The 20,815-nt window shown below is 44.7% G+C and overlaps 1 protein-coding gene across 1 annotated transcript in view; it reads left to right on the top strand.

Annotated features, from left to right (window-relative positions):
* LOC124142262 (paladin-like) overlaps nucleotides 1-20,815 on the top strand; it is a 41,809-nt gene that overhangs the window by 19,224 nt on the left and 1,770 nt on the right. Inside the window, exons 4-19 of the mRNA XM_046510605.2 lie at nucleotides 149-307; nucleotides 787-950; nucleotides 3,264-3,354; nucleotides 5,010-5,137; nucleotides 5,549-5,660; nucleotides 5,872-5,958; nucleotides 6,417-6,512; nucleotides 6,655-6,786; nucleotides 7,237-7,353; nucleotides 8,213-8,392; nucleotides 9,207-9,257; nucleotides 9,946-10,095; nucleotides 13,401-13,556; nucleotides 15,058-15,138; nucleotides 17,088-17,228; nucleotides 18,788-18,943. Coding sequence (XP_046366561.2) covers nucleotides 149-307; nucleotides 787-950; nucleotides 3,264-3,354; nucleotides 5,010-5,137; nucleotides 5,549-5,660; nucleotides 5,872-5,958; nucleotides 6,417-6,512; nucleotides 6,655-6,786; nucleotides 7,237-7,353; nucleotides 8,213-8,392; nucleotides 9,207-9,257; nucleotides 9,946-10,095; nucleotides 13,401-13,556; nucleotides 15,058-15,138; nucleotides 17,088-17,228; nucleotides 18,788-18,943 — 2,001 coding nt within the window. The remainder of the gene's footprint in view (nucleotides 1-148; nucleotides 308-786; nucleotides 951-3,263; nucleotides 3,355-5,009; nucleotides 5,138-5,548; nucleotides 5,661-5,871; nucleotides 5,959-6,416; nucleotides 6,513-6,654; nucleotides 6,787-7,236; nucleotides 7,354-8,212; nucleotides 8,393-9,206; nucleotides 9,258-9,945; nucleotides 10,096-13,400; nucleotides 13,557-15,057; nucleotides 15,139-17,087; nucleotides 17,229-18,787; nucleotides 18,944-20,815) is intronic.

Here is a 20,815-nt window from a genome sequence, read left to right as displayed (position 1 = left end):
CATGGTGTCATGTAAAGTCCACACCATGCAGAACCATATATATATATATTCCAATGAGATTAATTGTATAGACATGCATATGAGAAGGGTATTCCAGCTATATAAGATCCTGTACTGAAGATGAAACAACAATTTTTCCCCTTGACAGAGACTCATACTTTTCAACACGCGGGAGGAGGCTGTGCTATTCCCCACCGGCGTGAACGCTACATACACCATCAGACACGCTGATCACCTGCACGACATTGTCAACCTCGGGCAATCGGATCCTGAGACCAGCGAGAGAGAGGCGCGCATCAGGAAGGAGGTAGGAAGAACACTTATCATGTGCTCCGCTCATGTTTATGAACACCGTTATAGTGATACTTTGAATTGCGTCCCTTATTCGTGTCAGGATCCGCTTGTTAAGGTTGGATTCCAGGTTCCTCCGACGATGCTATTGTATCTGTCAGCGCAACACGGCAAGTGTTACACATCCTTGACTGGCGTTATGAGACTGACAGCAAACAAATGACAACATTAAGTTGACACCATTGCTGACATTAAGCTGACAACATTGCTGACATTAAGCTGACAACATGTGTGACATTAAGCTGGCAACATTGATGACAAATAGGCTCCACCTATTGCTGACATTTAGCTGGCAACATTGATGACAATATTGATGACATTTAGCTGAAGCTGACAACATTGCTGACATTAAGTTGACAACATTCCTGACATTAAGTTGACAACATTGCTGACACTAAACTGACAATATTGCTGACACACTGTTCTGTCTATCAGGTTGTGGACCTCAGTAGTCTTGATGACGTCAACAAGTTCCACTTCTACAACAACGTCACGTGCCTGGATGGGGAGCCCCACGTGGTGGACATCAACTGTGAGGACGACCTGCTGGTGGCGGAGGAGGTGTACACACGCCTCTGTTTCCACTTCCCTGACTACAGGTCGGGAGCCGGATCCATGTCACCCCTCTTTACACTAGCGCCTTGTCACTCTCTTTACACAGGCTCCATGTCACTCCTCTATACACAGGCTTAACGTCACCTCTCTATACACGGGCTCGTGTGGATCTATATACAGGCTCCATATCACCCCTCTATACACTAGCACAATGTCACTCTCTATACACAGGCTCCACGTCACCCCTCTATACACAGGCTCCACGTCACCCCTCTATACACAGGCTCCACGTCACCCCTCTATACACAGGCTCCACGTCACCCCTCTATACACAGGCTCCACGTCACCTCTCTATATACAGGCTCCATGTCACCCCTCTATACACATCCTCGTGTGGATCTATACACTGGCTCCATATCACCTCTCTATACACTAGCACAATGTCAGTCTCTATATACAGGCTCCATGTCACCCCTCTATACACAGGCTCCACGTCACCTCTCTATACACAGGCTCAACGTCACCTCTCTATACACAGGCTCAACGTCACCCCTCTATACACAGGCTCAACGTCACCTCTCTATACACAGGCTCCATGTCACCCCTCTATACACAGGCTCCACGTCACCCCTCTATACACAGGCTCCACGTCACCCCTCTATACACAGGCTCCATATCACCCCTCTATACACAGGATCCACGTCACCTCTCTATACACAGGCTCCACGTCACCTCTCTATACACAGGCTCAACGTCACCCCTCTATACACAGGCTCCATGTCACCCCTCTATACACAGGCTCCACGTCACCCCTCTATACACAGGCTCCACGTCACCCCTCTATACACAGGCTCCATGTCACCCCTCTATACACAGGCTCCACGTCACCCCTCTATACACAGGCTCCACGTCACCCCTCTATACACAGGCTCCATGTCACCCCTCTATACACAGGCTCCACGTCACCCCTCTATACACAGGCTCCACGTCACCCCTCTATACACAGGCTCCATGTCACCCCTCTATACACAGGCTCCACGTCACCTCTCTATACACAGGCTCCACGTCACTTCTCTATACACAGGCTCAACGTCACCCCTCTATACACAGGCTCAACGTCACCTCTCTATACACAGGCTCCACGTCACCTCTCTATACACAGGCTCAACGTCACCCCTCTATACACTAGCACAATGTCACTCTCTATACACAGTCTCCATGTCACCTCTCTATACACAGGCTCAACGTCACCCCTCTTTACACTAGCACAATGTCACTCTCTATACACAGTCTCCACGTCACCTCTCTATACACAGGCTCAACGTCACCTCTCAATACACAGGCTCACGTGGATCTATATACAGTCTCCATATCACCTCTCTATCACAGGCTCCACGTCACCTCTCTATACACAGGATCCATGTCACCCCTCTATACACATCCTCGTGTGGATCTATACACTGGCTCCATGTCACCCCTCTATACACAGGCTCCACGTCACCTCTCTATACACTGGCTCCACGTCACCCCTCTATACACATCCTCGTGTGGATCTATACACAGGCTCCACGTCACCCCTCTATACACAGGCTCCATGTCACCCAATAAAAACATTACGTCATGTAACTAAAACTTTGTGATGCTGTCTAAACTGGTCACTATTTCACAAGTTCACTGGAGCGAAGCACACCACATTTAAGTGAACCGTTAAACGTGGAGCAAAGCCCTCAGTATAACGCGCTTATCCGGTATCCACTTATCGTTGTACTTTTTGTCTTCTGAGCCCAGTGCGATAATATTCTTCAATCCGATCTACACTGTCTTAAGAACTATGATCTGTGACAAACATATGATAAGGGTATAGACGTAAACCATTATCATAGTGCCCGTGAAGATCTAGGGTAGAATAGGTCTTCAGCAACCCTTGCTTGCCGTAAAAGGCGACTATAATTGTCGTAAGAGGTGACTAACGGGATCGGGTGGTCAGGCTCGCTGACTTGGTTGATGCATGTCATCGAATCCCAATAGCGTGGATCGATGCTCATAATGTCAATCACTGGATAGTCTGGTCCAGACTCAATTATTTACAGACCGCCGTCATATAGCTGGAATATTGCTGAGTACGGCGTTAATCAACATACAAACAAACAAACAACACTGACCATTTGACTGTCGTGTATTTTTACAAAACCCCACACATGCAAACCATTCCCCCTATTTCTGTCAAGCTCCACACTGGGCTCCACACAGGGCTCCACGCTGGTCCATGGTTGTCTTAAACAATATTACCAGATTTCGTGATTATTGCAGCAATATGCGCACATGACGTCAACTTCCGGTTGTGTTATCTTCCCTAGGACTCGGCGCCTGTGTTTCCCTGTCTCTGGAGCGCCCTCTATGAAGGAGATTGACAACTTCCTATCAGAGATGAAGCTAAATGTCAGACTTGTAAGTGTTGGAATCATTGTCTTCAGTTCGCATTTCTCGAACACGCTCATCTGATTCATCCCGGATTAATGACGGTAGAAATGTCAGCACATCTCCACCAATTTACCGCGACACTTTACATCGTCTACTTTGGATCGTGTAAATATTCTCTGTTGTCAGTTCAGGGCTAATCTCTTACCAATCTGGCGCTGACAGCTCTAGTTTTCTGATTATCTTTGTGATTGCTGTAAGAAATATAACGAGGGTCTGGCGGTAAATGTGTACGCTTGTTTGCTGTCGACCAGGGTTCTCTTCAGCCAATTACTGGTACTGTCACGTTTCGTTTCGGGGCGTTACTCACAAACGGTTCCAGTTCAGTACATACGTGCTAAACTTGTGCCTTTTGCTGTTCAAAGAAAGTTAATTTCTGGAGCCCAACTCATAAAACACTGATATGAATTCTTGAATCTAATTTTGGGTTTCAATGACAACATTTCTGACTAAGTTCCAAATGACCGTATGGTTCTGGTGTAGAACTCATCAAGTGTTTAATATTCTTGATGCAACTTTGTATGCACGTCGGATATCATACATCAGAAAACTCTGTGGGGAGTCATGGTTAGAACAGGTCCCAAGCAACACCTGCTTGTTTCCAGTGGTCCCTCATATTGCCTAGTTTTAGTGTTTGATAATCAGGTATACGATATATATGTATAAAATCTATACACTTTGTTTAATGAACATATTTAGAAGTGCGGGATATCGATGATTTTGATATTACACAAGCCGTGCAGAACCTCCACGTTGATTGTGTTGCACATATTGAAGACACTGATGATATTTATTTATACACTTCTGTTTTGGGGCACAAGGGGGTTAATGGATAATTCTATAGGAAATTCATGCTTCCCAATTTTGTCTACAACTGTCTGTGACAATTCACTGTTGGTATGTATGTTTTACACATTCCCATTATATTGTTAGTTGTTCAATTTATTTTTTAACGAATCCTAAATTTTTCACAATAATGAAAGGGAGACCCGTGACCTGAATAGTCCAGCAGAGTTTCTGAATTCATTACGGGAGGTAACTCCATACGAGGCAAAGCAATAGTGAAGTGAGGTGAGGTGAATTGGGGTTTAACGTCGCGTCCAAGATTATTGGACTTATATAGCGACGTGCATGCACGTGTGTGTGTTTGTGTGGCTGCTTGTACTAGTCCGGACTGATGCCGATTTATAGTGCTAGCTCACTGAGATACCATCCCGCAGTTTAACATGAATATCCCACTCAGACACAGTATACTGACTCCGAGCCGACCAGTCCTTGTTTTAGCCCCTTAATGCCGAGCGCCAGACAGGGTAACAACAAGTTAACTTTTAACGTCTTTTAACGTCTTTTGGTATGATGCGACCGGGGATCGAACTCCGAACCTTCCGCTCTCCGGGCGGACGCTCTAAAGCAATAGTGAAACATACAGAAGTGGAACGAGTGAACGGAAAATGCGTTCGAGTATTATTTCTTCTTCTAAATGTTTATGTGTTGATATAACATTCCGAATATTTTTCGTAATAGTCTTCCAAAATGACCATGGGGAAATTGTTTTACTAGAATTTTACCAACAAAGAGTTTGCTGCCGTGCTCGTGCATCGCATGAAATGTTTCCTTGTGTGTAGTGCGACCGGTCCCCCGACCTCCCGGCGGTGCTGTTCGTGTGTGACAACGGCAAAGAACGGTCGACTCTGGGGATGGTGCTGACGTCGCTGTTATACTCGCATCTTTCCGCATCCAACGCACAGACCAGGTAACTGGACTTTACCAACTTATACTCGACTACGTAGGTCGGTGCTCATGCTATCAATCACTGTATTGTCTGGTCTAGATTCGATTATTTACAGACCGCAGTCATATAGTTTTGAATATTGCTGAGTGCGACGTTAAACGATAAACAATACAAAACTTCTTAATCTACCACGCTGAAGCATTACATGTCAGTAATGGATTTAGCTATATTTTTCATCCTTCAGCGGTGTCTTGTTTTCCTGCGAACGTGACTGGAATCTTGTTAACTCCAGTCACGGTCTTGTCATCAGGCGTATTGACATCCTTCCTAAACAACGCAGTTACATCTCATTCTTTGTTGATACTCTCCTCTTTTTGTTGTCATGGGTAAATATCGCTGTGTCACGTGGTATCTGTCCATTTGTGACTTCAGTAAGACCGTCTGCCAGATAAACGACAGATGTCCCCATTACGGCCGTGGCGAGTTCCAGGTTGTGCGGGACCTGGTGCGTGCTCTTCCCGACGGAGCCCTGCTGAAACACCAGGTGAGTGCGCGAGTTGAAGGCTAATGTTGCTTCAGCAATATTTCAGCCATATACTAGTAGATTACTTGCCAAGTCCCACACACCCCAACTTATATGTTGTAGTCCAACGTGTGTGTCCTGGTTCCAAAGTATGTCTTGTGCTCCCATCACATTGTGCTGCTGATGTTGTTCTATCGCCCGGGTAATGGTTAGAATGCACGTCCTGTTGTAGGTGGACACCGTGATTGACCAGTGCTCCGCTGCCACCAACCTGAGAAGCGCCATCCTGCAAACCAAGCAGCAGCTGGAGACGAGCAGAGTACGTCCGGAGAGCGTAAACTAACGTAGGGCGTAGATATGGGAGAGCGTAGCATTACGGAGAGCTTATATACGTGAGACAGTGACTTACGAAGGTCGTAGCATAGGGGAGAGCGTAGCATTGAGTAGATCTTACGGGAGAGCGTAGGCTTACGCAGGACATAGCAATAGACAGAGCGCACCATTATGTAGGACGTAGCATAGGGCAGAGCGTAGCATTGCGTACAGCGTAGCATTACGTGGAACATATTTAAGGGAGAGCATAACTTACGAAGGCCGTATGTTAGGGAAGAGCTTTACACAGGGCATAGCAGAAGGGAAAGCGTAGCATTACGATTAACGCGATGCCATCTCTTGAACACCGACCGTAGGTCTCGCACTTTAAGTGTCAAGCCTACGATTTAAACAGTGGTTTATCTAAAGGCAGTGTTATGAGGCTATGTCTACTTATCTACACAGGACCAGGTGGCGAGAGCAGAGTTGAGGAGCGAGTGCACATCCCTCCTGGAGCGATACATCACCATCATCTGCTTCAACGCATACCTCAAAGAACAGGTGAGAGAATCCAGCGGTAGGAACATAGAACCCGGTTTTAGGCGTGACGATCAACGCTTTTACGAACTAATTTTAAAGTGGTCTCAACACGTGTCTTCCAGTATTGTATGAGTTCCTGTTAAATACCTTCCTTCCTGTCTAGGTTCCCAGAGGTCTCAGCATTATGTTCTCCAAGTGGATGCAAACTCACCCAAATCTCATCAAACTCACGTGCCGTGCAGACAACAGCGAGAGGTCCCCACAACAGTTGCTCATACCACAAACCCGAGTTTTAGTAAGTGGTAGACTCCAGTGTCACCTTGCTGCCGTGAACCATGTGTCAGTGGGTTGCCACTCTATAGTGTTTTTGTAATAACCCAGATCGGATTTGAGGCATCCATATTTTAAAGTGACGTTGATGTCGTCCACAGCTACTGGCTGTTGCCTAGAACTGTCACAATCTACACTTGCCCAATCATTCTAGATTTGAGTTGGTCTTTTTAAACTTATTCTCTAGGGTTATGGAGATAGACTTGGATTATGTGTAATTTAGAGTCACTTAAATTTTTATTCCAGTTTACATAGGATATGTCTCACTCTTACGAACAGAGCCTCGATAAGTAAGTGGATTTGTGTCTGGCATTGTTTGTGATGCTTCAGGATCACTCTGTAATCCCAACATGTTTCTCTGGTAGCGTCCTCCGTTCTATACAATGTTTGTGAATGTGACTGTTTCCTTCTGAAGGTAGCCGACGACTACATTGGTCTGGACGTGCTGGGGTCGCAATGTGACGTCCGGGTCGCCAACTTCCGCAAGTTGATGGGGCTCCCGATCTACGGCATGGCGCAGGCTCCGCGGGACGTGAGTACACGGGGGGCAGACTGCGTGTCGCAATTCCCCAGACAAGGGGGAACAGTAGACAAGGAACTATGTCAGCGTCCAAAGACAATGGGATAGATTGACAGACACTGTCGCCGTCCTCTAGACAAGGGGATAGAGTGACAGACACCGTCCTCTAGACAAGGGGATAGAGTGACAGACACTGTAGCTGTCCTCTAGACAAAGGGATAGATTGACAGACACTGTCGCCGTCCTCTAGACAAAGGGATATATTGACAGGCACCGTCCTCTAGACAAGGGGATAGAGTGACAGACACTGTCCTCTAGACAATGGGATATATTGACAGACACTGTCGCCGTCTTCTAGACAAAGGGATAGATTGACAGACACCGTCCTCTAGACAAGGGGATAGAGTGACAGACACTGTCCTCTAGACAATGGGATATATTGACAGACACTGTCGCCGTCCTCTAGACAAGGGGATAGATTGACAGACACTGTCCTCTAGACAATGGGATATGTGTGACAGACACTGTCGCCGTCCTCTAGACAAGGGGATAGATTGACAGACACTGTCGCCGTCCTCTAGACAAAGGTATAGATTGACAGACACCGTCGCCGTCCTCTAGACAAAGGGATAGATTGACAGACACCGTCCTCTAGACAATGGGATAGATTGACAGACACTGTCGCCGTCCTCTAGACAAGGGGATAGGTCGACAGACACCGTCCTCTAGACAAGGGGATATGTGTGACAGACGGAGGTAGTTAGCATTAATAGATATCTTCCATCGTAGAATGCTTTCACATATTTAGGCATTTACCTTCCGAATTACATTCACTATTTCAAGTTGAATTTGGATGTCACCTGTGTTTCAGGGTTTGTCTCGGGTTGTCAGTCATCTGCTGGACAAGCGCCAGGGATACAAGCATGTGGCGGTCATAGGTCTCAGGAATGACGTCACAGTAGAGTGTGATGGCGCCACCTATAACGTGCGTGACGTCAGCAATCTGGAAGAACCAGTCTTGATTGTGGAGACAACTGCAAGTGAATTAGAGGTACATAGTCCATCGACACAGACACAAGTACTCATACACTGATGGAGGCATTTATTTTATTTCAGAAGCTCAACATGAGGGAGATGAAAGCAAAGCAAAGGTCAACTAGTCGGGCGGGGGTAGCCAAGTGGTTAAAGCGTTCGCTCCTCAAGCAGAAACCGGGTTCTGGTTCGACCACTTACCCTCTGACCCACGCGAATGTTGCTTAAGTGCATAAAATCCTCCTCACTCACCCACGTTACCGCAACATATTCTCTGTTTAAGAAGACGGTTATGATAATTATTCAAGGTTACAACTGTTGAGTTGTCGTATAACGTCAAAGCAGTATGCAAGATATTCATTGATTAAACCATCATAATTCATATCACATGACCTATAACACAAAAAGCGTTTCCTCGTCGTCATAACTATATTCGTTCCCCTCATATTGTTTTCCCGATGTCTTCGACAATCATACGTCTCCTCGAGACAAGCTCGCCCAGATATAACTTGTGTGATTAGGGCGGCTCGGCAACAGGGACTGACAGGAAGACGCCTCTGTCAAGATTGAATCAGCACCCACTGATCTCTAAAAGCAGACTGCGACATTATCGCCTCAGGGCTTTTCCCCGTTTTTATTATGGCCGTGACGCCTTGTCAAACAGTAGTGGAAGCGGCCGTATAATCTCTGCAGTATTTTTAGCCCCCTCCGCAGCAATCGGTTCAATATTTTGATGGTTGTTTATGCGATGGCTCAGACAAGGATTTGTATCGGACAGGTATTATCCGAGTCATATTACTCATTAGTCATTGTGTCGCGGCTGTATGTTTTAGGAAAAAGAGGAAACTCTGAAGAAAGAAGTGAAGTCCTATAAGGAACTGGAGGTCAGTAGTTTTCGTACGCTGATAATTACATTCTATTTTTACTGAGTTTCTTTGTTACGGCTTTAGGTTTACAAAACCACTGAAACGAATTTAAAAGCAACAACAATAACACGGGTTTTTTAAAGGGGCGTCACAATATTAAAGGACGATGAACCCAATACTTCTGTCTTACCCCCAGAGCTCCAGCAGGAATGTTGTAGTATTTCAGTATCTACCGCATGCTATATTAGCATTTTTGTGCGTTTACAGATATAATTATTTCTACTATGGATTTCGGATTTTAAACGATTCTGATTAGTAAATTGGAGGTATATCAAATCACAGTTTTGTAACCGACTGTGACGTCATATTTTGTGCGTCAAAGTGAGCGCTCTCTCTCTCACTCTCTCTCTCATTCATACCCGGGCCCTTAATAAGTGATGTTTCCTTTCAAATACGGTCAATATTAGAGGCCGGCTCTTATTAGGGGCCGATATTTATTAGAGGCCCGGCTATTATATGAGACCCGGTATTTATTGGAGGCCCTGCATTTTTTCGTTTCGTATCTGTAACGAGAGGGGACGGTTTATGTAAGTACACTTTATAGTTACTACATTTAATGTAAACTCACAATGGGGTGAAATCTCTACGTTTTGAGTCACCCGGCTCTGAATCAGTCCTCATTAGAAGAAATACGGTACATCTCCAGGTGTACACGGAGACCAACAGACCGCCCGTTACCATGGAGTTTGGCAGCGTCCTGTCACCGGAGGATCTGTGGGAACAGCAAAAGCTTCAAACACTTGATATGAGCTATACCAGACTACCTATACAATACGACCACTCGCCCACAGAGAAGGTAGGAATCTGTTGTTGGAGGCATGACACGGTACACTTCTGTCTTTATTGTGGAAGATGTGACTGTAATGTAAATTACCTCAAAAGATCAATTACTAATTAAAAAAATGATATTGAAATACACAAACTTGGTTTAATCATAATAAAAGACAATACAATGGGTCAAATATGTGGCAGCAGCACTCGAAATCAGAATTAAACCTTTCATTTCTGCTGCAAAAATTGAACTCGAAAATATATCTCCTTTCCGCCTGCTTTCTTCTCCTCCTTGGCAATTGGTAAAGCCACATGTGGATCTTACATTATCTAAACTAAAGAAATATGACACTAACCAATTACAATATAAACAAGAATATAATCAGTTAAGAAGCCAATATAACACTTACAAATCAATATTAACAGATGGATCCAAGGATGGAGGTGCTGTTGCCAGCGCCATCATCATTGGATCCAGAAAAATATCAACTAGATTACAAGATGACTCTTCAATGTTTACAGCAGAATCAAAGGCAATATAAACTTCTCTAGACTATATAAATAACCAGTCTAAACATAAGGAATTTATTATTTTTTCAGGCTCGTTGTCCTGTCTTCAAGCAATAAAATATATGTCGTGTCAGCTTCCAATTTCACTTGACATAATTGAATTACACAATAATCTTGCAACTGGCCAATACGACATCGTCTTTTGCTGGGTACCCAGCCATGATGGGATCGTTGGTAACACTTTAGCTGATGCTACAGCAAAAGCAGCTCTCAACAAATCTGTGACACCACTTGTTCTACCCTACAGAGATTATAAACCTGTCATTAGATGTTACATCAGAGATCAAATGCAGAAGAAGTGGGACACCCAAGTAGGTATCAATAACTTACATGCAATAAAAGCAAATATAGGTTATATCTACTTGGATTGTCTGCCCAGATTTGAAGAGGTCGTATTAAGACGATGTCGTATTGCCCATTCTCGATATACTCATGAATATTTGTTGAAAGGTGAGGATCCTCCATTCTGCATCCATTTTGATGAAAGAATCACGGTCAAGGGATCAATATTTCAAAGCATCATCTATTAAGGATCTTTTTACTAGTAATAACTCTCGTTTAATCATAGTTTTTTTTAAAACATATTGAATTGTTTGCAAAATTTTAATTAATAAAATTGTATAAAAACTATGTTTTAAATTTGGTAGAATATATTAACAACTGCGATTGTAAGTGGCTGTATCTTCGAAGGGGGTTAAAGTACAGTAAAATTATTGTCTACCAGAGAGGATACATAAGTTACATTTATTTCAAAGTAAATTTATAACTATCACATTTTTAATCGTAGTATATTTATTAGTTTTAATTGGTGGTTAGTATTGACTACAATCGCCAGCGACTGAAGGGATGGTGTAAATCCTGCTGGGTAGCAAAAGCATCGTAAGTCCCCTCGGTCCCTAGTGTGGTAAAATTATTGTCTACCAGAGAGGATACATAAGTTACATTTATTTCAAAGTAAATTTATAACTATCACATTTTTAATCGTAGTATATTTATTAGTTTTAATTGGTGGTTAGTATTGACTACAAACGCCAGCGACTGAAGGGATGGTGTAAATCCTGCTGGGTAGCAAAAGCATCGTAAGTCCCCTCGGTCCCTAGTGTGGTGGCCTAACTTTGGTTGCTGGCGATCTATAACCCGTTTTTATATTGTGTTGTTGAATTGTAGCTTATTCTTTTATATACTCTATATAACTAGTTTTAACTAAAATCTGTGATACTCTAGTTTTTGTACTGTCCTTTGGCGACAGGTATTTCACAAGTTGGAATTTCTTTGTATGCAAATGTTTGACTCGTCACGATAGGGTTGTAATATTGCTGATGTGACGTTAAATTTTAACTCACTCACTCACTCAGCAACCAATAAGACACCATGTTACATAAGTAATTGCAACCACGAATGTGTCACAGTTGATGTCTTGAGTGAGGCACGTTACCCGTTCCTAAATTCAGTGTTGGAATCCACCACTTTCACCTAGATGTCCCGTCCACACGGGACAGGTATATAACTCACAGAAGGCCTCATATCGTCCTGGTCTCGCTCTTATAGAGGTACAGACAGCCTTCTAGAAACGGCTACCTCGCGAAGGTTTCCGAAAGGCAAAGTATGTCCCGGAAGTGATTTAACGTCTGTCAACAAGCTCCTCACAGCGCGAAGATAACGAATGTGTGAAGCGCTGGGGCGGAGCTTGGTAAACGTAACTGTAAACAACTAAGGGATGTCACTCTGATTTTACGAGCGCTTCAATCTGCTGTCATCAAAATATACTGCCACATAACAGCTCTTCTGCCTTTTGTGAGACACGTGACTATATACTGTTGTGGCCGTTGTGAGACACGTGACTATATACTGTTGTGGCCATTGTGAGACATATTGCTCTGGACTGTTCTACCTCTATAATGTAAGATATGGCTCTATACAGCTCCGCCTCTATCGTGTGAGATATGACTCTATACTGTTTCGCCTCTATTGTGTGAGATATGACTCTATACTGTCCCGCTTCTAATCGTGTGAGATATGACTCTATACTGCTCCTCCTCTATTCTGTGAGATATGACTCTATTGTGCCGCCTCTTTGGTGTGAGATATGACTCTATATGGTTCCGCCTCAGTCGTGCGATATATGACTCTATACTGCTTCTCCTCTATCGTGTGAGATATGACTCTATACAGTTTCGCCTCTATTGTGTGAGATATGACTCTATACTGTCCCGCTTTTAATCGTGTGAGATATGACTCTATATTGCTCCTCTTCTATCGTGTGAGATATGACTCTCTCGTGTTCAGCCTCTACGGTGTGAGATATGACTCTATATGGTTCCGCCTCAGTCGTGCGATATATGACTCTATACTGCTTCTCCTCTATCGTGTGAGATATGACTCTATACTCTTTCGCCTCTATTGTGTGAGATATGACTCTATACTGTCCCGCTTCTAATCGTGTGAGATACGACTCTATATTGCTCCTCCTCTATCGTGTGAGATATGACTCTCTCGTGTTCAGCCTCTATGGTGTGAGATATGACACTATATGGTTCCGCCTCAGTCGTGCGATATATGACTCTATACTGCTTCTCCTCTATCGTGTGAGATATAACTCTGTCGTGTTCAGCCTCTATGGTGTGAGATATGACTCTATATGGTTCCGCCTCAGTCGTGCGATATATGACTCTATACTGCTTCTCCTCTATCGTGTGAGATATAACTCTGTCGTGTTCAGCCTCTATGGTGTGAGATATGACTCCTTGCTGCCTGCTCCAGGAGCTGGACCTGATCCAGTCCGCGGTGTGCAGCCACTACACCTCCCAGCACTCGTGGAGTGAGGACACCGTGGGCCTGGTCTTCACGTGCAGGACGGGGAAGAGCAGGACATCCCTCGCGATGGCTGTGGCCGGCCTCATCTTCTACCACAAGCGGGTAGGACCAGTATATTTAAGAGATATAGGTTTATTCTCCCTTCAGTGTTTTATTGTACGATAACAACGACCACGAGTTGTTTATTTCTTATATGAGATATCAACATTACGTACAGCCTATTTGAGGCTGTTAGTAAAAAGTACACGCTTCAAAAATATTTACTCATATTTTAATAATAATGACTCCCTGAATAGAATCCGAATGCGACAATGTCGGACAAGTCCATTTTATTACCAAGGGGGTTAAATTTGTTTTTTCCCGCATACTCACAAGTTTTACGTCGGTTATCTGCAGCTTCTCTCACAATATCGACTCTCATATCTCTTCCACTTTTGGAAGCGATCGTTCGGCCATTACGTTGCCCAGCTACATCTATGGGGAACAACTCATTAGATACTTTCCTATCGAATTCAACGTCGTCCAATTTACGACGTCATCAATCTCCAGAAATGACGTCATGATAGAACAATGTTTTATCGTGAAAAAAACCCACACTTCGTTCTTCATTGTTCTTTGCGATTAATCGCGTAGCTATCTTATACATCACCGAGCTAACACGTGTGATAATACACGATACCTTGGACACAGCACAATACAACCATAGCATGACATGGTATCTCCAATTTAACGGTTTAACCGATATTACACAATATCACTGACATTTAACACGACATCACGGCTATAACAGTACCTTTTACGTTTGAGGGGCGGTCGGGTAGCCTAGTGGTTAAAGCGTTCGCTCGTCGCGCCGAAGACCTGGGTTCGATTCCCGACATGGGTACAATGTGTTAAGTCCATTTCAGGTGTCCCCCGCCTTGATATTGCTGGAGTATTGCTAAAAGCGGCGTAAAACCATACTCACTCACTTACTTAGAGTGAAAGACTGAGTTTTCTGAAGTAGAGAAAGCTTCATTGCAGTGAACAAAACAATTGATATTTCACCGCAGTGAACATAATACTTTGACTGAACTATTGACATGCTAGAGTTACCTCCCTTTATCGTACGTGTCTTGCCCGTACACAAACTGTTGAATTCCTTTTTACCAAAGTTCCGCATTAACAAGACAAAACAGTTATAGATGGTCATTAACGGAGTTAATATCGCTTCTTGTTGTTTGTTATTCTCTAGAAAATGTTTCTTTATTAACTGTAAATTTCTCATTTAACTCGTCAATCGGGACTGTTCGTTGCGCAAAACGCCATATTTGTTACTTGATCAGCGTGTATTCTTTCGCTTCCAACAGTTGTCTCGTAGATTTCAAGAATATTTTTTGTAGAAGTTGATTTTGTATTAAATCATATCTTAATGTATGATAATGAACTTTCGTGGCCTTAACTATTAGGGGTTAACTTAACTATTAACTAAAAGGGGTGCTGAAACGTTAGGTAGGGAGAATTTACGTTTCAAGATTTTAGTCACTCGATAAGAGAAACATGACATGTTACTCGACACCCGCAGTATCCTCCATGTTTACACTGTTCACCTCTCCACGTTCACCAGGGCATCCCCTATGGCTCGAAACCAGGAGAAGAGGAGCGTGTGTCCTGCCCCAACGCCGCCTACACACAGGGAGACTTCATTGTACGTCATCTATATACCCTTGTGTCTCTAGTTCACCTCATATGTATACACACACAGGGATACTTCATTGTACGTCATCTATATACCCTTGTGTCTCTAGTTCACCTCATATGTATACACACACAGGGATACTTCATTGTACGTCACCTATATACCCTTGTGTCTCTAGTTCACCTCATATGTATACACACACAGGGATACTTCATTGTACGTCACCTATATACCCTTGTGTCTCTAGTTCACCTCATATGTATACACACACAGGGATACTTCATTGTACGTCACCTATATACCCTTGTGTCTCTAGTTCACCTCATATGTATACACACACAGGGATACTTCATTGTACGTCACCTATATACCCTTGTGTCTCTAGTTCACCTCATATGTATACACACACAGGGATACTTCATTGTACGTCACCTATATACCCTTGTGTCTCTAGTTCACCTCATATGTATACACACACAGGGATACTTCATTGTACGTCACCTATATACCCTTGTGTCTCTAGTTCACCTCATATGTATACACACAGAGGGAGACTTCATTGTACGTCAACTATATACCCTTGTGTCTCTAGTTCACCTCATATGTATGCACACACAGGGAGATTTCACTGTACGTCAGCTATATATCCTTGTGTCTCTAGTTCACCTCCCATATATACACACACTGAGACGTCATTGTACGTCAACTTCCTTTACCACACACACACACACACACACACACACACACACACACACACACACACACACACACACACACTACCCCTTTCTATCGCTAGTTCACCTCATATGTAAACACACAGAGAGGGAGACTTCATTGTACGTCAACTGTACCCCTTTCTATTTCGAGTTCACCTCATATGTAAACACACACACAGGGAGACTTCATTGTACGTCAACTATCAGTGTAACGTGTGTTTGGTATAGCAGTGTAACGCGTGAACCAAAGGCGTATTTGATCAAGGATTAAACATATGTATGGTACATCAGTGTAACGCGTGTATGGTATAGCAGTGAAACGTGTGTTTGGTATAGCAGTGTAACGCGTGTATAGTATAGCAGTGTAACGTGTGTTTGGTATAGCAGTGTAACGCGTGTTTGGTATAGCAGTGTAACGCGTGTATGGTATAGCAGTGTAACGTGTGTTTGGTATAGCAGTGTAACGCGTGTATGGTTTAGCAGTGTAACGCGTGTATGGTTTAGCAGTGTACCGTGTGTATGATATTTAAGTGAAACGTGTGTTTGGTATAGCAGTCTAGGATATAACAGGTGTATGGTATAGCAGTGTAACGCGTGTATGGTATAGCAGTGTAACATGTGTTTGGTATATCAGTGTAACGCGTGTATGGTTTAGCAGTGTAACGCGTGTATGGTTTAGCAGTGTACCGTGTGTATGATATTTAAGTGAAACGTGTGTTTGGTATAGCAGTCTAGGATATAACAGGTGTATGGTATAGCAGTGTAACGCGTGTATGGTATAGCAGTGTAACATGTGTTTGGTATATCAGTGTAACGTGTGTTTGGTACATAGGTGTAACGTGTGTTTGGTACATCAGTGTAACGCGTGTATGGTATAGCAGTGTAACGTGTGTTTGTTATAGCAGTGTAACGCGTGGATGGTATAGCAGTGTAACGTGTGTTTGGTATAGCAGTGTAACGCGTGTATGGTATAGCAGTGTAACGCGTGTATGGTATAGCAGTGTAACATGTGTTTGGTATATCAGTGTAACATGTGTTTGGTACATCAGTGTAACGTGTGTTTGGTACATCAGTGTAACGCGTGTGTGGTATAGCAGTGTAACGTGTGTTTGGTATAGCAGTGTAACGTGTGTTTGGTATAGCAGTGTAACGTGTGTATGCTATTAAAGGGAAACGTGTATGGTTTGCGAGTAAGACAGGGCGTGTTAGATACACCTGACATAAAGCTGCCTTCTTGTCCAGATCGTCCAGAAGTTAGTGCGGGTGTTACCGGACGGTCAGCAGGTGAAGCGCGAGGTGGACCTGGTGCTGGACCAGGTGTTCGAGACAATGAGTCCCATGCACTTCCATCTCAGGGAGGTCATCTTCGTCACCTACAACAAGGTGAGATCCCGGCAACACCACCGGATGCGCAGAGTGTCAGCAGACATAGTCCCACTGTAGTACACCTAGCGGTCTACCATATTGAAAGACAAGGAGTGAAATGCGCCAGTAAAATCTCGCACCGAGTCAACTTCCAACTTTGAGAACCCAAATATATTTGCTTTCGTGTGTTTAAATGATCACTATGCACTTCTTTTGTGTCCACTACAGCAGCAATGCATTAACGCCTTCGCGTCGACGATCAAAGAAACCATAACACACTAGATCCGCACTGAATATAATCTAATGAATTACAGACGACAAGCGTGCGGGATTATTAGTGGCGCATTTCACCCCTTGTCTGAGTACATACTACATGAATATAGGTATGTAGGTAGGTATAAAGGGCTATTAAACTCATGCTTCAAACTTCTGATTCCTTTGATACTTTATTTCATCAAAGTAATTGTGACACGGTGACATTCTTCAAAAAAGCTTCACGATTTAATGGGCATTTCCATGGTAGATCAGATGGTGGTGTTGTTTGTTGTTTTACGCCGCACTCAGCAATATTCAAGCTATATGACGGCGGTCTGAAAATAATCGAGTCTGGACTAGACAATCCAGAGATTGACATGAGCATCGATCTTCGCAATTGGGATACGATGACATGCATCAACCAAGTCAGCGAGCCTGACCACCCGATCCCGTCAGTCGCCTCCTACGACGTCGACAAGCGTGGGTTGCTGAAGACCTATTCTACCCCGGATCTTCACGGGTAGGATAGATCTGAACGCTGTCGTTAGTGCCATGAGTTAGACTGAGATATTGTTCCTGTACCCCCACTCCAGTCGTCACGATGTCCATAAGAAATAATGGAGTTAGAATTGGGCTGAAATAGTTGAGTGACGTACTGTAAGCTCACATTAACCATTTGTAGAAGTCCGACCGGAGAAGTAGATCCCTATTATAATCACGCGTGTATGATAACTTACACGGAGATCGACCTGGCAAACATCTTCCCGAGGCAAGGGAGTTAAGTGACCATAAAAGTCCCGTTACCACATTTGCCGAACAAGGCTGGAACTATAGAGTTATATTTCGGCCGGACTAATCAAAAGTCCAATCAAAATCGCGTATTGACATCCGGTTCGTAAACTGCCGTGCAGATTTCGGTCGATTGCAGGATTTGCAAAGCATGTTTACCATCAACTGAGCGTCAACAGATATTTTCCAAATATGTTCATGTTTTTAATCAAGGTGCTCACGTGATTTGATGCACTTTGCGAAGTAAAAACCCTTTTCATTAAAATATAGATCTTGATAATCGACCAGATCGTCTTCACTGGGCGACGCCATTTTATTTAAAGCATATGCAAGTGATAAGAGAGGAGGAATTTGATTGGTCAGTAATAGGAACATAACTCGCACTAGCCACTGGTGGCGCTTCGGTTGAGCCCAGAAACTCCAGCCTAGTTGGACGTCTATAGTCAGTTAACGCCCTTGTCTCGGGAAGATGCCTGACAAATAGCTGGCCTGACTTGTACATGAGGGTGATATGTTGCTTGCTACTGTGTCAGATCAAGAGTGCCCGGACGGAGAGCCAGAGGCAGAGTATGCAGCGGCTCAGCGTGGACCACCTGGAGAGATACCTGTTGCTGATTCTCTACAACGCCTACCTCCATCACCAGGAGGGCTCAAACTGGGAGACCACCTTCAGTCAGTGGATGTATGAGGTAGGGACACCTTCAGTCAATGGATGTATGAGGTAGGGACGCCGTCAGTCAGTGGATGTGTGAGGTAGGGACACCTTCAGTCAGTGGATGTGTGAGGTTGGGACGCCGTCAGTCAGTGGATGTGTGAGGTAGGGACACCTTCAGTCAGTGGATGTGTGAGGTAGGGACACCTTCTGTCAGTGGATGTGTGAGGTAGGGACACCTTCAGTCAGTGGATGTGTGAGGTAGGGACGCCGTCAGTCAGTGGATGTGTGAGGTAGGGACACCTTCAGTCAGTGGATGTGTCAGGTAGGGACACCTTCTGTTAGTGGATGTGTGAGGTAGGGACACCTTCAGTCAGTGGATGTGTGAGGTAGGGACACCTTCTGTCAGTGGATGTGTGAGGTAGGGACACCTTCTGTCAGTGGATGTGTGAGGTAGGGACACCTTCTGTCAGTGGATGTATGAGGTAGGGACACCTTCAGTCAGTGGATGTGTGAGGTAGGGACACCTTCAGTCAGTGGATGTGTGAGGTAGGGACACCTTCTTTCAGTGGATGTGTGAGGTAGGGACACCTTCTGTCAGTGGATGTGTGAGGTAGGGACACCTTCAGTCAGTGGATGTGTGAGGTAGGGACACCTTCTGTCAGTGGATGTGTCAGGTAGGGACACCTTCTGTCAGTGGATGTGTGAGGTAGGGACACCTTCAGTCAGTGGATGTGTGAGGTAGGGACGCCGTCAGTCAGTGGATGTGTGAGGTAGGGACACCTTCAGTCAGTGGATGTGTCAGGTAGGGACACCTTCTGTTAGTGGATGTGTGAGGTAGGGACACCTTCTGTCAGTGGATGTGTGAGGTAGGGACACCTTCTGTCAGTGGATGTGTGAGGTAGGGACACCTTCTGTAAGTGGATGTGTGAGGTAGGGACACCTTCTGTCAGTGGATGTATGAGGTAGGGACACCTTCAGTCAGTGGATGTGTGAGGTAGGGACACCTTCTGTCAGTGGATGTGTGAGGTAGGGACACCTTCTGTCAGTGGATGTGTGAGGTAGGGACACCTTCTGTCAGTGGATGTGTGAGGTAGGGACACCTTCTGTCAGTGGATGTGTGAGGTAGGGACACCTTCTGTCAATGGATGTGTGAGGTAGGGACACCTTCTGTCAGTGGATGTATGAGGTAGGGACACCTTCAGTCAGTGGATGTGTGAGGTAGGGACACCTTCAGTCAGTGGATGTATGAGGTAGGGACACCTTCTGTCAGTGGATGTGTGAGGTAGGGACACCTTCTGTCAGTGGATGTGTGAGGTAGGGACACCTTCTGTCAGTGGATGTGTGAGGTAGGGACACCTTCTGTCAGTGGATGTATGAGGTAGGGACACCTTCAGTCAGTGGATGTGTGAGGTAGGGACACCTTCAGTCAGTGGATGTGTGAGGTAGGGACACCTTCTGTCAGTGGATGTGTCAGGTAAGGAACCTTTAGTTAGTGGATGTGTAAGGAAGGGACACCTTCTGTCAGTGGATGTGTCAAACACCTTCTGGATGTGTCGGGTAGGGACACCTTCTATCAGTGGATGTGTGAGGTAGGGACACCTTCTGTCAGTGGATGTGTCAGGTAGGGACACCTTCTGTCAGTGGATGTGTGAGGTAGGGACACCTTCTGTCAGTGGATGTGTGAGGTAGGGACACCTTCTGTCAGTGGATGTGTGAGGTAGGGACACCTTCTGTCAGTGGAAGTACGAGGTAGGGACACCTTCTGTCAGTGGATGTGTGAGGTAGGGACACCTTCTGTCAGTGGATGTGTCAGGTAGGGACACCTTCTGTCAGTGGATGTGTGAGGTAGGGACACCTTCTGTCAGTGGATGTGTCAGGTAGGGACACCTACTGTCAGTGGATGTGT

This window comes from Haliotis rufescens, unplaced genomic scaffold (assembly GCF_023055435.1).
Source record: "Haliotis rufescens isolate VD_foot unplaced genomic scaffold, xgHalRufe1.0.p SCAF_11, whole genome shotgun sequence".
Classification (NCBI taxonomy): Eukaryota; Metazoa; Mollusca; class Gastropoda; order Lepetellida; family Haliotidae; genus Haliotis; species Haliotis rufescens.
This window is presented reverse-complemented; position numbering and strand designations above follow the sequence as displayed.